The sequence below is a fragment of the Spermophilus citellus genome, assembly GCF_964194105.1.
Source record: "Spermophilus citellus genome assembly, chromosome: 12".
Taxonomy (NCBI): Eukaryota; Metazoa; Chordata; class Mammalia; order Rodentia; family Sciuridae; genus Spermophilus; species Spermophilus citellus.
Genome location: NC_138198.1, coordinates 118,569,297 through 118,585,492, shown reverse-complemented (window position 1 = coordinate 118,585,492; position 16,196 = coordinate 118,569,297). Strand labels below are relative to the sequence as shown.

At 43.4% G+C, this 16,196-nt stretch overlaps 1 protein-coding gene across 10 annotated transcripts; it reads right to left on the bottom strand.

Annotated features, from left to right (window-relative positions):
- Positions 1–237: 237 nt before the first annotated feature.
- LOC308631524 (serpin B8-like) lies at positions 238–14,925 on the bottom strand. 10 transcript variants are annotated; one of them, XM_081262837.1, is made up of 9 exons: positions 14,095–14,229; positions 13,308–13,382; positions 9,272–9,411; positions 8,940–9,116; positions 7,546–7,683; positions 5,707–5,824; positions 3,282–3,424; positions 2,100–2,252; positions 238–763 (listed from the first exon to the last, which is right to left on the bottom strand). In XM_081262837.1, exons 4-9 carry the CDS (start codon positions 9,105–9,107, stop codon positions 359–361), a joined length of 1,125 nt encoding a protein of 374 aa, XP_081118963.1. In that variant the 5' UTR covers positions 9,108–9,116; positions 9,272–9,411; positions 13,308–13,382; positions 14,095–14,229; the 3' UTR covers positions 238–358. The 10 variants fall into 10 exon arrangements, with proteins under 10 accessions (XP_081118963.1, XP_081118964.1, XP_081118957.1 ...); XM_081262838.1 differs by having other exon boundaries at positions 14,092–14,216; XM_081262831.1 differs by lacking the exons at positions 13,308–13,382; positions 14,095–14,229 and adding an exon at positions 14,699–14,844.
- Positions 14,926–16,196: the final 1,271 nt, after the last annotated feature.

Sequence of the window (16,196 nt, the reverse complement as noted above, 5' to 3'; positions counted from 1 at the left end):
GGTGGGCAGAGTGGTGGTCATGGCAGGATGGAAGAGCACACTGAGGGCTGGATCATGAGTCCCCGAGATGCTCACAAACAGTGGACAAGGACATCAGGAGAGGGCAGAGACAGCAAAAGTTACCCCAATCATGCAAATCAAGTGTTCCCAGCCCAATTTCACACACTGAGGTCTCCGTGATCCACCCGCTGCCCTCTGCACGGCACTGGTGACTTCCACAAAGATGTTTGCAAACAACCAGGTGCACACACACTTTATTTCAGCATTCAAGCCACTGCACCAATTTGGCCAGGTGGAATTTTAACTCAGGCAGAGCAGGCAGAGGGGAAAGGAGGGCAGGTACAGAAATTGCACCTTTTTACGGAGAAGAAAACCTGCCACAGAACAAGATGCTCTTGGTTTCGTGGTGCTTGATAAAGAAAAGGAAGGGGTGGTCTGCACAGAATATTGGTTCTATTCGCACACTCCGGGCATTTCTGACCACCGCGGTGGCTGCAGCTGCCTCGGTCCCTTCCTCGTTGACCTCCACAAAGCACTTGTGGGCAACCTTGGAGACAGGCATGTTCTTCTTATTTGACATTCCAGAGAAGTCGGCCTTGGTTTCCTCAAATGCGTCAGTCATTCCTAAAGCGCGAAGGAAAGACTCCAAGTCATAGCTCTCCTCCAACTTTAATCTGGGAAGGAAAACTTGAACTTTACTTTTTCTCATGTTTTCTGGATCTGTCCAGGCTCTGAACTTCTCATATGTAAGCACTTCTTCCACCTGGAACAGCAAAGGGTCAAATCTCAAACTCTAGAGGAACACAGCCTGTGGCCACCACCCACATATTACCCCTCTCCCCATGACATGGAGCTAAATGGTGAGTTCTTGTCCAACACTGTCTTCAGATGTTTTTCTGGCTATAAAAACACTAAGCGTTCCCTCAAATTCCCATTCTTTCCCTGTCTTACGGATATAAGAGTTGAAGAGCTAGAAAACACCTTACAGAAACAGGAAGTATTAATAGAAACAATCTTCACTAAATTCATTTTAAATATTAAAAAATATTTTGACATTTTAGAAAAAACATGACCAATTAATTATATTCATATTCATATTCACATAATCAGTCAGCTTCAAATCCTCCAAGACTCATCACTGATTCTGCTGATCCATGAAGAAGGAGGGAAGGAAGGAAGAAGGACACTGGCTTCCTTTTGCACCTCCCATTCCTTTACCAAATGGTGCCCAGCAGAGTGTCCCTTTCCAGGGACAGTGGTTCTGATGCTGGCTCTATTCCTAAGCTCTCCTAACTTTCTCCTTGGGGTGGCCATGACAGATCCATTCTAATGCCTATACCTTTCTGATTCCATAGAGAAGCTGAGGAAATCCAGTGGCCCGCCCTCACGTTCCTGTTCACTGGTATGCTGAACTGGATCTTATCAGCCAGGATGGAAATATTGACTCCATGGGACTCAGCAAACTAAAAACAAGGGCCACTCCCAGCTCTCAGGGAGATGTTTTACCAACACACAATGGACCCTGCACCTCTTACCTTCCCAGTTTACTTCACTTCTCTTTTCCTGGACTGTTCCTGTTCTATCATGAGAAAATTCTTCTCTCCTCCTATCTAAGGTAAATCCCTCACCTGCACTTTAGACCCTTCCTATTCAGTGTGTGGTCTGTTAATCAGTAGCATCTGCTCCACCTGGAACCTTGCAAGAACAGCAGTCTCAAAGCACAGTCCACTGGGTCAACATCTGCATTTGAACAAGATCCCCAGAAGGTTCATAGGCCTGTTAATATTTGAGAAACACTGCTCAGTCCAATCCCTACCCTTCTTCCAGGACTTTTGTCCAAGAGTTACTAGGTTCTCAGGGTTCTAATTCTGCCCTTTAGAATAAAGAATGCTATTGTAGCTTCATCAATACTCGTCCACTCCTAGACATATACTCAAAAGAAATGAGTATACATATTCACCAAAAGACATGCATCAGTGTTCCCCCAGCACCACTTGTAATAACCCATAACTGGAACCTCAAATGCCATCTGGAAGATGGACTTGCAGAAATGGACTCATCTGGAATCCACAGACACAGACTGGCTGCCCAGGACTCACCGTGGCAAGGTCAGTGCTGTCACTGGGAAGCAGAATGATCATGCTCAGCTCCTCCTCTGCATAGGGCAGTTCCAGGACCTGGGTGTGCACCTCCTCCACGTACCCAAAATTAAATCTGGCTTGTTGAAACATCATCTGCACTGTTTTCTGCTCCTAGCAAAAACATGAAATTAAGAGTTAGATCCTTAAAAATAAGCACAATTCATCAAAATAATATATATTTAACTCACAGAACTCTAGAGAAGTATAAGACAATTATTATTCCCATGCATTTATGCTGTTAGAAGTCAAATCTCCATTCGTGTATCTCAGTGTTGAGCAGAACAGGCTATTGTTCCCCCAAACTAGTATTATTACCAGGTGAGAGAGAACAGTTTGATGAATGCAGAAGGACATAAAAGAGTACATTATTTTTGGAAGAAATTGTGTTTGCTCTTTTGAGAAGTTCCATAGAGAAGCACTCCCATGGACCTTATAATTAAAAATTATTTCTCCAAGTTAAGAGGAGCATGAACTAATATTCAGCTATGGGGCTGAAGGATCTGGCTAGAAAAGATGAATAGGCCAAAGGGAATTATATTTTTACTCTAAAAGTTGCCCAGTTACATAATTTACTTTATGGCTTTGGTTTTCTTGGGGAGGGGAACTTGACAAGATGTATAAGGTCAGGCATTTTTAAAGCTTGCTTTAAACATATGCTTGCTTTCATATCTTTGGGCAATATGCTGTTGTCAGGAGGTCAATTTAATGAAGGTCAGATTCCTAGCTAACAAGTATCGGCCTTAGCCATTACCATATTTAAAGGGAAAGGCAGAAAATTGTTTTTAAAGTTAACTTTCATATCAGCTGAGACTTTTTTCTTTTGTTCAGAACTGTAGGATCAAGAATTCCAAGGCAATATACAGCGATTACTGCCACTGACATTGCAGAAAGGTATCATAAGTAAATACAGACAGTGTCACTACGTATGTAAAAACATAGTGTCACTATGTATGTAAAAACAGAACTATCAATACAATTATTTTAGTGTTTTCTCCTAGTCCAATTAAAGATATATGGGAGGGGGTATTAAATTCATTCTGAAATAGATTAAGAACTAAGATGGCATGAAATAAATAATTCAGTTTTCCATTCATCATATGCTTTAAAGAAGTAGCAGTACATGGGAAAATATGTCCCCACCTGGTTGGTTTTAAAGGGCATCCCCCTTGTGTACTTCCTGTCAAATTGCTCATTCCACTTTCCCTTGAAGTACATGGCATTCACAAGGACCAACTTAGTCAGTGGACCGACTGTCCCAGGACCCAGCAACTCTGAAATCTTGCCTGTGAAGAATACAAGAAAAGTTTCTAGTGATTTGGGGGATCATACACACTCTTCTTCAACCCCTGGGCATACGAAGCCCCGGGGCTGGTGAGAAGCCAGGCCAGGTCTGTCTTTCACACCCAGTGCAGCAGTTATCCCTAAAGAACCATCTTGACATGTGTATTTGTAACTTTGGTTTTTACCCTCAGTTTCTAGATACAGAAATTCAGGATCAGAGCATGTGCCCTGTTTTGTGCCAAGTTCACACTGGTGGCCAGTGGGTGAGCTGAGAAAATAACCCGAGTTTTCATTTTCACTGTGGGCTCTTGACTGACCCTAGCATGGTAATATCTCAGCATCATTATTGACATAATGCATCATTACTGCCTTCCTGGGCAGGATACGTCTTTGTCCCGTGCATCGTAGAATGTTGAACAGGCAGGATTTTCAGCAATTGTGACAACTGAAAATGTCTTAACCATCTTGTCTCCTGGAGTGAGAACCACCCCTGGCTGAGAACCACTGCTCTGAGCCAACCTTCCAATCTCCCAAAGGATGGGGAATATACACCTGTGGGTGGGAGAGGTCAGGCCATCTCAGAGAAGTGAATGGGACAGAGGAACTGGGGGATGGAATAGAGGGACCCAAGTTGAGCTGTCCCAATGACAGAGGGGATCCACCAGCCCCTCCAGCTCTAACATTCTGGGAAATTATGGGGTGGTCAGCCTCCGGGAAGTGATGGCATGGAGGGGAAGGGGCAGGGTGTGGACAAACTTCTCAGGTGACAGTACTGCTAGGCCAACTGGTGAGCAAGAGCCTGCTGGACAGGTGGTGGGAAAAGCTCTCCCCCACTGATGGCTGCACAGGCTCTCAGTATGATCCTGAGCATCGCTGCTGTGTAAACTGGTGTGGTATGCCATAGACTGTGTGGATGAAACACTGGGTGCCAGGCTGAATAAGTGACTTCACTCCCTCTTTTAGAATATTCTACATTTCTTGCTAGGTAGGTGGAGGGGGGTGGGATTTAAAAGTGTGCCCTCTTTTTCTCTACACACTAGTCCAGAGCTGACAGAAATACTTCTGGTGGGATGGAACGAGAGCTGAACAGGGCACACTGCCAGCTCCACATTAGTGGCCCCTCAAGAACTGGGAGAAAATTTAGGAAAGGTCAAGCTCAGAACACAAGAGTAGCCACAGTTAAGTGGACGAAGAGAGAGGGGGCTGGGGTCAAATGTATGTTCACTTACACAAGCTACGTTCAAAATGTAAGAACATAGACCATTTGAAAGCAAGTTGATGGAGAAAATCTATCAAGCAAATACCAAATAAAAGTTAATAATAATAATTTTTGTAAACAATAGACATCATGGATAAAATGAGTAACTTCAAAAATGAAAAGAAAATAGCTATAGGTTAGAAGTTATATTTGCCTAATAGGATTACTTCAAAATCTATAAGGTAAAAATTGATAGACTTACAGAGAAAAATTGAAAAGTACACAATCATAGTTGGAGATTTTGACCTACCCCAAAGATGCCAAAATTAGAGTGACACAATCAAAAAGCTGTAAACTAAAAGTGGTACATTCATCCTGAAAACATTGATAAAAGTGATTGTTTCTAAAATTGCTTAGGCTAAATGTCAAGTCTCAACAATTTCAAAGAATAAAATAGAGCCTACCTACTCTGGATATGGGACTTTTCTTGTTTTCCATAACCATTTTTACTTCCATACCTCTGTTCTTTTAAGAAATTCCTATTCATTATTGTCCATTTTTATTCAAGTTAAATGATGTGTCACTTAAGGAAGGGGACAAATTCATAGTTACTTGTTATTATAATAAAGTATAATGGGATATAATTGTATGTGCTATATATTATTATTCAGTTTAATAAACTATATGTTTAATAAACTATATTTTAAGGAAAAAAAAAACTAGTTCAGTTACCACAGGGAGGTCATGTGACACTGGGAACTGATGTCTCTAGGCTGCAATCTAACTGAATATCATCTGCATCAGCTCATGGCCAGGGTCTCCCTGGGAGAAGATAAGCAGCCACCAAAGAAGCATTTATTGGGAATTTTCCAGCACAATGTGGAGCATGGAGTCTGAAACCCCAACATCAAGTTTATTTCACTTTGTTAACCCTAATTTGTAATGTGGTCAGCCCAAGAGAAACGACAGAAATGCATCATTGGCCTGAAACCCCAGAAAGCACACAAAGAAGCCTCTAGTAACTGGGTCATGGCGGTAGCACCCTGGAGGTTCCGTCCCACCTCCCCTTGCATGGTAGCCTCCTACCTTCAGTCTTCTCTGACACCCAGTTATTGATGTGCTTCCTGCATTCTTCAGTATCTTGAGCAAAGGATAGCTCCTCCAGCTCTGCCTGATAGAACTTCTGACAGGATTCCTTGAAGGTCTACAAACACACAATGCTGAGTTTGACCTGATTCAACAAAGGTGCCCACAACTGTGAAAGAAATTTTTTTCCCTCTTAACGTGTTTGTATCATACATGCTTCCAGAGGTCATGCTGTATTTTAAGATGTGTTCATGAAATTACCATAAATGTGTGGACCACCTACTCTGTGCCTAGCACTCTGCTAGGTGTTGGACACCAGGTGGAGACTTGGTGTCTGATGAGATGGCCCACTGCCTGATAAGAGAGAGTCCAAACACAGACACTTACAAGATGTGAAGACTGTCACCACCCTTGCACCAAACAGCCCAGGAACATCCCTGTCAAATACTCTGCATTGACTTTGATTTTCTGTTTACCCCAGTAGGCAGTCCAACTCTACATTTCCACATTGCCAGTACCAACCAGTGTTTGAAATATTTGTTGAATGACTGACAGGGACTAAGTTGTCAAGAAATCAGATCTATAATTGGACAAATAATGAAAAAGCATTTTAGATCTAGGACATTATGGTTGATTGGGAGAATATGGAGCAAGGAAAGACCTCTGGGAGAGGAATGTGCTAGTTTTGGATTAGTGTGTGTGCACATGAGCAAGTGAGTGTGAATATGTGCATGCATGTGTGTGTACATAAACGTGTGTGCATGTGTACATATTTGTGTGTACATGTGACTGTGTCTGTATGTTTGTGCGTTTCAGAGAATTTAAACATAAGCTGGGGTCAAATCAGGAAAAGCTTGTATCTAGTACATTAAATCCCAGATCACTCCCCCCACAAATATCTGTTTTTAGATATAGCATCTAGCTCCCATCTTCTAAGCATCACAAATATTTTAGGAACCAAGCAATTGAAAAAGGTGAACATTGGTTCCCTATGTCCCCAATATTCAAAGATCATACGGATGTTCAAAAATAAATGATGGTTCACCAGAAGATTTCTGAGATCCAGAATCACCTCCTGTGATAGGTGAGTCCAGAGCTGACAACTTCTGCATGACACCATCAGACAGCAGCCAGGACCAAGGTATATCTGAATGTTGGATAAGAATCCTTGGAACTCTGCCAATCAGATGGCCACGCTTGCCCTGATTGTTCATTAATCTCAAGGCAGGCTCACTTTGCATATTCTGTGGCATAATTTTTTGGAGCTCACTTATGGTGTTATGTCGGGCTCAGAGTAGACCAGGGAACTCTGGAATCAAATGCTGAAGTATGAATAGATTTTCACTTTAGAAAGAAAGTAGATTTATGAGACAATCAAAAGGGCCTGGCAAGACTTGGAAAGCCAGTCAGGAGGAGTGGATGGTAACGTGAAAGATTCAGTAAATCCAAACCTAAGCATCGCCAGTGGTGATTGAGAAGGAAGCCAATTTAAGAGAGCTTGAGAGGCCACCTCAGCAGAAATCAGCTCAATGAACATAGGTGGAACTCACTGCAGAGGAGCTTTGTCCAGCACACAGGATGATGCTGTCTCTCAGAGATGGGGAAGGAGGATGGAAGTACTGACTCTGGCTTCAGGGAGGGATATATCAGAACTAATTTTAAAAGACATAACCCAGAAGCGTGGTGGATTATGCATAGTGGCATAAAGTAAAATTCAGAATTATAACTGCAGACATGTAAGTCTAAGCACATTTTTAAGGTGGTAGAGTTCTTCATTCTCTGCTTTTCTGTGGTTTCTTATTTTCAGCTTGCTTTCATCAATGTGTGAGTACTACTTACTGAAAGAAAATCACACGTTTTTTCTCCAAAGAGTCGGCTGGCAGTTCTGAGCACATACTGAGTGTCAGGTTTGTTGATATGAGTGAGAAGTGACTGGAAACCTTGGTGAACGTCTTCATCTCTGTTCAAACAGAGAGCCTGTGAGTAGAAAGGCAGTATATTTAAAAGAGATATTTCCAAGCAAAATTCTGGACTGAACGTCATACAGGTCTCTTTCTTAATTGCTTTAATTGTGCAGGGGCTTCAACTTGGCACTATTGACATTTGGAGCCTGATAACTCTTGGTAGTAGCTACCCCTGTGCTTTATAGCATGTTTTGCAACATTTCTGGCCTCTGACCACTAGCGGGCGGTAGCACCTCTACACTAAGAAAACTAAAACTCTTCAGACCTCACCAAGTGTCCCTAGGGAGGCAAATCCCCACCTGGGTGAGAGCCACTGGTGTAGCAGATTTATCCATGGCCAGGAAAGAAGCATGTATTAACCCAGGAACATAAAAAATAAGTAGCTGGGGTGAATCTAATATGACCCAGCGATTGCAAAAAAAGAGTACAAATAAAAATAAAAATGTTTCCTGTGCAATTTTACAGAAGTTCTCCAGATCAGATTGATTTACAAGTCAAGTCACAGTGATAAGTAAGGGTTTTCCTGTCACCTCAGTTCAGAGCCTCCCCCAGAGAGTTGAAACAACCACTGTTGGATCTCAGCTGGGGTCTCAACTGCAGGAGACTGTCATACACCCCTGATGTGAGTGGCAAAGGGACATCCATGTGACAATTTTCTGGAATGTTTTCACCACATGGTGGGAAAATGTCCCTTAAGTATTAGCCACCACTTTGTTTATAGATTAGGGTGTCTATACCATTTAGGGTTAATCAGATTATGCCTTCCTTCTAAATAACCCCAAAAGATCTAAATCCATATTTATGTTACATTTTTCTTCTGCTCTGCATAAGCATACACTACAAATAATCCATTTAATAAGAAGCCCATTTACACAGCCGTACTTCTATTTAAAACATAATGTTATCAAAAGTTTTAAATATAACAAGGTTGAAATTTTTTCCTTTGTGAGACACAGCTATAGTTAACTTTATTTATCAAAGATGTTATTCCACTAGAATATTTGATTGCTTTATTTGAAGAAAATAACTTTATAGCTTGATTTATCCTATAAACATCAGTGGACATGACCCATCCTACTCCACTCAGCCTTCTCCCCTGTCTGCCCCAGTAGGCATAGGCCCAGGACCCTCCTCCCGCCTACTGGCTACCCTGGCTTCCACCAGCTGGAGTGAGAGTAAGAAAGATCAGTTGTATGTGAGGGGGAAAAAAAAAAAGGACCCTGTCTTCCCTGTCATGTTATTTTGCTTTTTTCCAGCAGGCATACATACCTGGGACATCTGGACTGAGGTGTTTCCTTTTGCCCCCAGGTAGACCATGCCCAGGGCAGAGGAGATGCTCAGGGGGGAGAAGAATACGTTCCGTGATTTGTCCTCTTCACCCAACATTTTGAGTAAGGTGATGGCAAAAGTGCCATTTGCTTCACTGATATCATCCATCTGGAAGGTCTGGACCAAATGTAGAACAGAGGCACATCAACCAAGCCCTCCTGGAGCTACACCCTCATCAGTGCCCCAACCTCGGACACTAGGCATGCCAGGTGAGCAACTGCATCCCCAGGACCTCTGCTCCCCATCCTCAGTCCATGACTACCTCCTCTTACCTGGCAGTAGGGCCTTTGCAAATGTGATTAAATTAAGGATTCTGGATGTGGAGATTATCCTGGATCATCCAGGTGACTTTAGTGGAATCCAAGGGCTTTTATAAGAAGGAGTCAGGAGGATCAGCGTCGGAGAATGAGACCTGAAGACAGAAGCAGAAGTCAGATGGATGCAGGTCCAGTGAGCAAGGAATTTGGCTGCCTCCAGAAGACAGAAAAGGAAGAGAACAGATATCCCTGGGGCCTCCAGGAGGAAGGAGGGAGGGAGAAAAGAGGGAGGGAAGAAGGAAATCAGGAAGGAAGGAAGGCAACAAACAGTTCTGGGTACCATTTTGAATTTATGACCCTTAGAACCATAAGATAATAAATTCATGGTGTTGTGGCCACTAACTTTGTAGGAAGGTGTCACAGTGACAACAGAAGACTAAGACATTGTGGGGGTCTTGGTTTTAGTTTTTTCCACAAAATATCCAATAGTGAGTGGCCCATTCTCACTGATACCATTCTTGAAAACCAGGGCCGGGACACCCTCTGAAACCTGCTTAGTCCCTCGTCCCTCAGTGTGACCATGGCCAGCAGGGTCCTTGCCAGGCACTGTTCTCAGTGCTTCCTTTGGATCATCTCGCTGAGCCTACACTTTGATTCCAGGGCCTGCACCCTTCATCATTACACAAAGTCCCCACATTACTGCTACTTCTCTTTCAGCTTGTGGTCTCCAGCGTAAGGTACACAGAATCTTCTAAGAATCAAATAACTCTTAGCGAATAAAAACTGCATTCCTGTCATCATGTCTTGTGGAAATGGCTAGATATATTTCACCAAGTTTGGAGGGTATATTTGGGATAGTTGGACCTATAAAAAATGGGAAGATAAAAAATTTACTTTGAATCTGGGTGGTTTCAGAAAGATGCACTATTTTCCACAAGAGCTTCTGAAACTGGACACAGCCAGCTACAGAAAGAGTTCAATTGAAATATAATCTTATACAATATGAAAATGTTTTATTATAATAAAATATCATATGTAATATAGAGATTTTTACACGTACACACACAAAATATGAAGCCCAAATCTCAAGTCTTTGTGCAAACACCATGCATTAGATGCACTGATTTGGGATCCGTTTTGGCCAAGGTGACCTTAATGTTCCCCTCAGCTTGACTAAACAGTAATTAAGCTAAACTTGATTAAATAAACACACCAGCCAGGTCTCTTCCTGCCTCAATCCTGACATTCCTTTAGACAATCTGTAATTGTGCATCTTATTTATCAGGGACTGGGGTCCATTCCTTTGAAATGCAACCATCAGTGAGGGCAGGGCTGCTAGCAGCCATATTCTGTGGAAGGCAGAAGCCTAACTTATTCAGGCACAATTACTTCAAAGGATAAAAATTTACTATTGGTTATTATTAATTATTACAATTTCAGAAAATTATTGTGTCCTGCACTAATTCATTATTAATTTCTACTAAGCCTTATCGAAACCCAGGCTATTCCATAAGATATTCAAGTTCATCCACTTGTTTCATTTCTCCTGAACTTCCTTCTTGTTATAATTAAGGAGAGTTTAGAAAATAAAAGAACAAATCATGGCCCAAGAACTCATGACTCTACAAGCTCTTTTCTTCTGTTATATTATCCCTTTTTTTAATAAGCATGTACATTTTTTAATTAAAAAAAATAAAGTCAAACAAGAAAAATAAGTCCCAGTTTAGAAGGTTAGCAAATAAGCAAAATGAAGGTTAGCAAATAAGCAAAATGGAAAGTACTGGAAGCTCCATCTAGAGATCCAAATTATCACACGTGTTCCTGTCTACAAACAGATCGGTCACCTTGTGATGTGTCTCATTCCAGTTCCTGTTAGACCACGAGGTCCCTTGTACAGGTAGCTTCGAAATCTTACTCCATTGGGGCAGGTCTTGTGGGTCTCAGAGACACAGAAAAAGGGAAGCCAGGTGGGTGGTCCTGGGGGAAGGAGAGAGCATCTCTATGGAAGCATCTCTAAAGTGTCTCCTAAAGTATTTTTAAGAAGGTGTCTCTGAATTTTTTAAAGTGTGGTTATAGTTTAGAAGGTGTACAGGCAACACTCTAATTACACAACCCAAACCAGTACAGATTCTCCAAAATCTGAAATAAATGGGTGAAAATGTCAACCAAGAAACAACAGAGTGGCATACTCTGTATAACAGTGCTCTGGACTTAGTAGGCCATTTACTTGAGAAAAAAATGTCACAGTTCCTCACTGTCCCCCATCATAAAACCTCTCCAGAACTTACACTGAGGGTTGCAGATGTTGGAAGGCTGATGTCTGCCACCGTGGGCAACCCCCTAGCAAAGCAGCATCCAGCCTGCTTCAGGCCACCTCCAGCCCTACACAGACAGCCTCAGTTACACTGGATGACGCTTCAGAAACAAGGAAACAGCAAGCAATATTCACACCATATAAAACTGTGCTCACCAGATACTGGCATCCAACAAATGAAAAGAAAGAGAGAATTGGGTAAACTGGATATGACAGACAGAAATAAATTTGGATTTCATCCTACCTTAGCATGAGAGCTTTGGACTCCAGCTGAGGCAGTCATGATTTTAGGGTTGTGACTGTGCATGCGCGCGCGCGTGTGTGTGTGTGTGTGTGTGTGTGTGTGTGTGAGAGAGAGAGAGAGAGAGAGAGAGAGAGAGAGAGAGATTGATTATCTTGTCGAACAGGAAAAGAGAGCGAATTAAACTATTGCATCAACCTCGTTTACATTTTAATTGCTCCTAATTGTAAATTCCTACTTCTGGTTTCTTCCTCTTCCTTCATCTCAATTCCTCGCCTCCATCCCTTCTTAACATTCAGGTGCTGGTCAGTAGTGTAGCATTTCCCATCCACATCTACCCCATACAGCTACACACATACTGGCTCACCCCCACACAGGTGCATGATCCTGCTCATGCCAACAGGCAGGCAGGCGCAGAGACCAGCTAACAGAATCACTTCCCTCCTCTTTTTCTGGGGCTCAATCTCATCTGTACATTAAAGTTTTTGAAAAGGTTGAAAACTGAAACAAAACAGACCTTGTCCAATACATCTAAAAAGGAATTAATTTCAATGTAATGCAAAACAATAGTATTAGGTTCAAGTGCTACAATTAGATTGTCACAAAAACACAGCAAGGAAAAGTTTTTATTTCCAGCCAATAAAATACATTGATATTAAGCTAGTGTTCCTTTCATAGCTGAACAAATGAAAACAAGGACAATTATGTATTATCTACAGACTCACAGGAAAAATGACAGAAGATCTCAGAAGTAAGCCTTCTGCTTCCAAGTATGTGACATGGTTGTCCTCCTGAGACCCTTGAACACTTCGAATTCTGCTCTCCAAAACCCCTCCCCGTCCACACATCCCACAGTGCATATATTCAAAGGGCACTTCCATAGAACCATCCCCACATCCTTAGGGAGAAGGAAATGAAGCATACTTGTAATAATTACTGACCAGGAGGAGACATGCATACCGAAATGCATGCCTGTAAGTTGTCCAGATGCTCTATAACTGAAAAACTTTCAAAGTGCTAAGGAATCCCCCCTTGCAGAGAAGCTGTTCTGAAAGTTTGGGCAGGTGTTTGTAGGCAGTGTAAAGGGGGAATGTCCTCAGGATTGGCAGGTGTGAAGAATGCAGCAGGAAGAGCATGGTAGTGCGGGGGCCCAAGGAGTGGATCTGCTGGGCAGGGGGAGGCAAAATGGGTCCCAAGTGCTAGCCTTAGAGTCTGGACTGGGGCTAGGGTCTGGACAGCCACAGGTGGTTTTTAAATAAATATCTTAAGGAGTAGGTTGGGCTTTTAGAAAAATGACATGCCTTACTATTTGGTGAGGAAAAGGGCTGGGGAACGTGCAGGAAGACCACTACCACGGACTAGTGACTCCTGTGTGGAGGAAACACCTGTGCTGGAGAAGATAGAGAGGGAAGTGCCCGCAGAGGACTGCCCACACAGGCTGAGCAGGAGGCCAGGATCATTCTGAGCACAACCCTCCAAATTCATAGGAAACTTACATGAGGAGACACCCTGGAATGGGGAAAGTCATACATTCCACTGGAGAGGCGGGGGGCATACCATACCAAGTGGACCTGTAACAAGGACAGCCAGGGATGTTTGGACATATAGGTAGGCCACTAGGTGAGTAGAGGCCCTGGCATGAGAGGCCGGGAGTCATCAACATCCTGATTCCAGGAGAGTCTATGAGAATGGATGAAATGACTTGGTGTGGTTAGTGGAGACACCCGAGGACAAATTCACTTAATTAATGGAGGGGTTCCCCTATATTTAAAGGTAGTAAAAGGAAGAAAAAAGAGACTGTGACCCAGCAATCAGGTTTGTACTGGGAGAACTGGGAGGTGTGTCTGTGGGAGGTCCATAATACACAGCATCATTACACACAGTTGGAAACCACCGGGAAGTTACAGGGGAAGAGAAAGCAGCCCTTGGTGAGGGGGTCGGCAGTGCCCTCCGTACAGGAGCACAGAGCTAAAGGCTTTAGAGGGGTACCTGGGGAGTGAGGAACTAATTTAAGTAACTAAAGGGCTACTGTGGCTACAACCTAAGGGGGAGGTCGGTGAAGAAGGATTTGGTGGCCCGGCAGGTGGAGGGTGGGTGATACCAGGGACGTAACTAAGGGTAGAGCGCTCCCCTAGTGTGCTGGTCCGCAGGAGGCACGAGTTCAGTCCCGGTACCGCAGGTGGAGGGGACGGTGCGGTTTAACTTGAAGGGAAGTGATCAAGGAGGAAAATGAAAGACGAAGGGAGGGAGGAAAGGAAGCAAGGAAGGGAAGGTACAGACTACCAGCTGCTGCCGCAGGAGACCGGCGTTCGTGCTGGAGGTAGCTCAGACCCCGCACTTCCCTAGAACTTGCCCCAAGGCGCCACAAAATTCCCGGGAAGCTCCAAGTCGCAGCCTAGCGTTCCGACTGCACCCGCGGCTCCTCCCAGTCCTGCTCCCCAAGTCCCGCCCACCAATCCCAAGCCCCAACCCCACTGGCTGCTTTCCCTGCCACTCCCCGCCGCTGGCAAATCGCAGAGCAGCGGCGTCAGGAGAAGGTGGGGACACGACAGTGGGGAAACAAGCAGGTGACCCAGCGCGGGTCTGCGCTCCCGCCCACGTCCCAGGATCTCGGCCTCCAACCAGGCTCTGGTTAGAGGTTCCAGGATCTCGGCCTCCGTCCAGGCTCTGGTTAGAGCCCGGGCAGCGCGGACATCGGGGTGCGACCCCGGGCGCGCTGGTGCTTGGCTGATCCCCGCTGCCCGGTTCCCTCCCGCCTTCGGTCTCCTAGTGCTCTCCTCTCTCTCCGCCCTGGTCTTCCTCCCTCCACCCCACTCCCACGCTCCACGGGGCTCTAGGGCAGAAGGGCTGGGGAAACCCGAGGACCCCAATGCCTCCCCAGCGGTACCTGCGAGATTCTTGCTGTCTCTGCAGCTGCTGCGTCTACTGTTTCTGCTTTGTGGATGCTCCTCCGCCTTAATCTCTCAAGGCTTCCGGGCCCGTGACTCACAACAGATTGCACAGTGCTCAGGCCTCGGAAAGCCCCGTGCGGGATCTGGGAGGAGCCTACCCCACCGGGTTCCTGGGTTCCAGGCCTTGCCGGTGGCTTAGGGCGGTGTGGGGGCGCCTGGTCTGGGAGGGTGGTCGTGGAAGGCTTCTTCCAGCAGCGGATAGGTTTGTTTTTCTGGGTTAGTACGTGCAGTATTTGTGCTTAGTGTGCCAATGGAAGAGCAATTTCAAAGTTGGGACTTAACTTAAAAACAAGGAGTTCAATTTGCTAGTCAGTGGATTCCAAACTGTTTAGGCCAGAAACCTATCAACACAATGTTTGACACATCCCTGGTGGTTCTTCATTTAAATGTGATAATGTGCTTACATTACATTAGTACAAGCACTATAAAACACATAGACAAAAATTTAAAGTAATGAGAAAAAAACATTTTTGTATCACAAAAATTATTTTAAAATTTTATGAGAGCAATGTGATTAAATATGTATGTGCCTATTGTTAACCTAGTTTAATGCTTTGAAATACAGTAATTCGCAGATCTGGTATTAAGTTCAGTTTATTTCTAAATTTGGATTGGTAACCATCATGGGAAAAAGCTTTTGGGAAAATGAGTTCATTTCAGTGGAATAAAGGCAGAGTTGGTTGTTCTTCCTAGATCTTGACACTTAATATTCAACTTATACACTAACTAATTAAAGTTTTTTTGTTAAAGTCTAGGTGAAATCTATCATCTTGAAAGCTAGTTGTTCTCACAAACCAATATTTTAAAATGTTGTCCTTTTAAGATTTTTAACAGGCCGAAGCCAACCAATTATCTTCTTTGGGGAAAGTCAAAGGAAGTCTAAAAATTTACATTTTCAAATTTTTAAGTGTCCACATAAGAGAGTTTTAGCAATAAAATGATGTAAGCATGGGAAACAATATCAGAACAGTTGTTCTGAAAATGATATTGCAGACTCTTTAAAAAGCAGTGAATTTCTCATTTGTAGATAAAATGCCCTGTTGCTTGGAAGGCAATCAGTTATATGTTTTTCAAAACTATTTGCTAAATATTCTCCAAGGAACTTACTATCACAGAAAAGCTTAGCACATTGGGACAATACCTTTTAAAGAGAGAGAGAAAAAAAATATATATGTATATGTATATATATGTGTGTGTGTGTGTGTAATTAATTGCCTTTTTCAAGTACTCTCATTAGATAATAAGCATGCCTCCAAAAAAATATTGTATGTACTATATGTAATGAGTATCTGCTAGGCTACTTATAACAAGGTCAAAAGTTCTACTTAATGTTCTAGGTTTTAAAAAGTAGCATGTATCTCTTGCATTATGAAGGGCTCTATTCATTATGAAACGCTTCTCTGTACCTGGATAGAGGTTCAAAAAGACAATGAA

Coding starts and splice junctions, on each gene's coding strand:
- LOC308631524 (XM_081262831.1), bottom strand. CDS start 9,107: ATGGATGATATCAGTGAAGCAAATGGCACTTTTGCCATCACCTTACTC. Junction 2,253..3,281: donor TGCCCTTTAAAACCAACCAG/GTGGGGACATAT, acceptor TGTTTTTGCTAG/GAGCAGAAAACAGTGCAGAT. Junction 764..2,099: donor ACAGCACTGACCTTGCCACG/GTGAGTCCTGGG, acceptor TTGCTGTTCCAG/GTGGAAGAAGTGCTTACATA.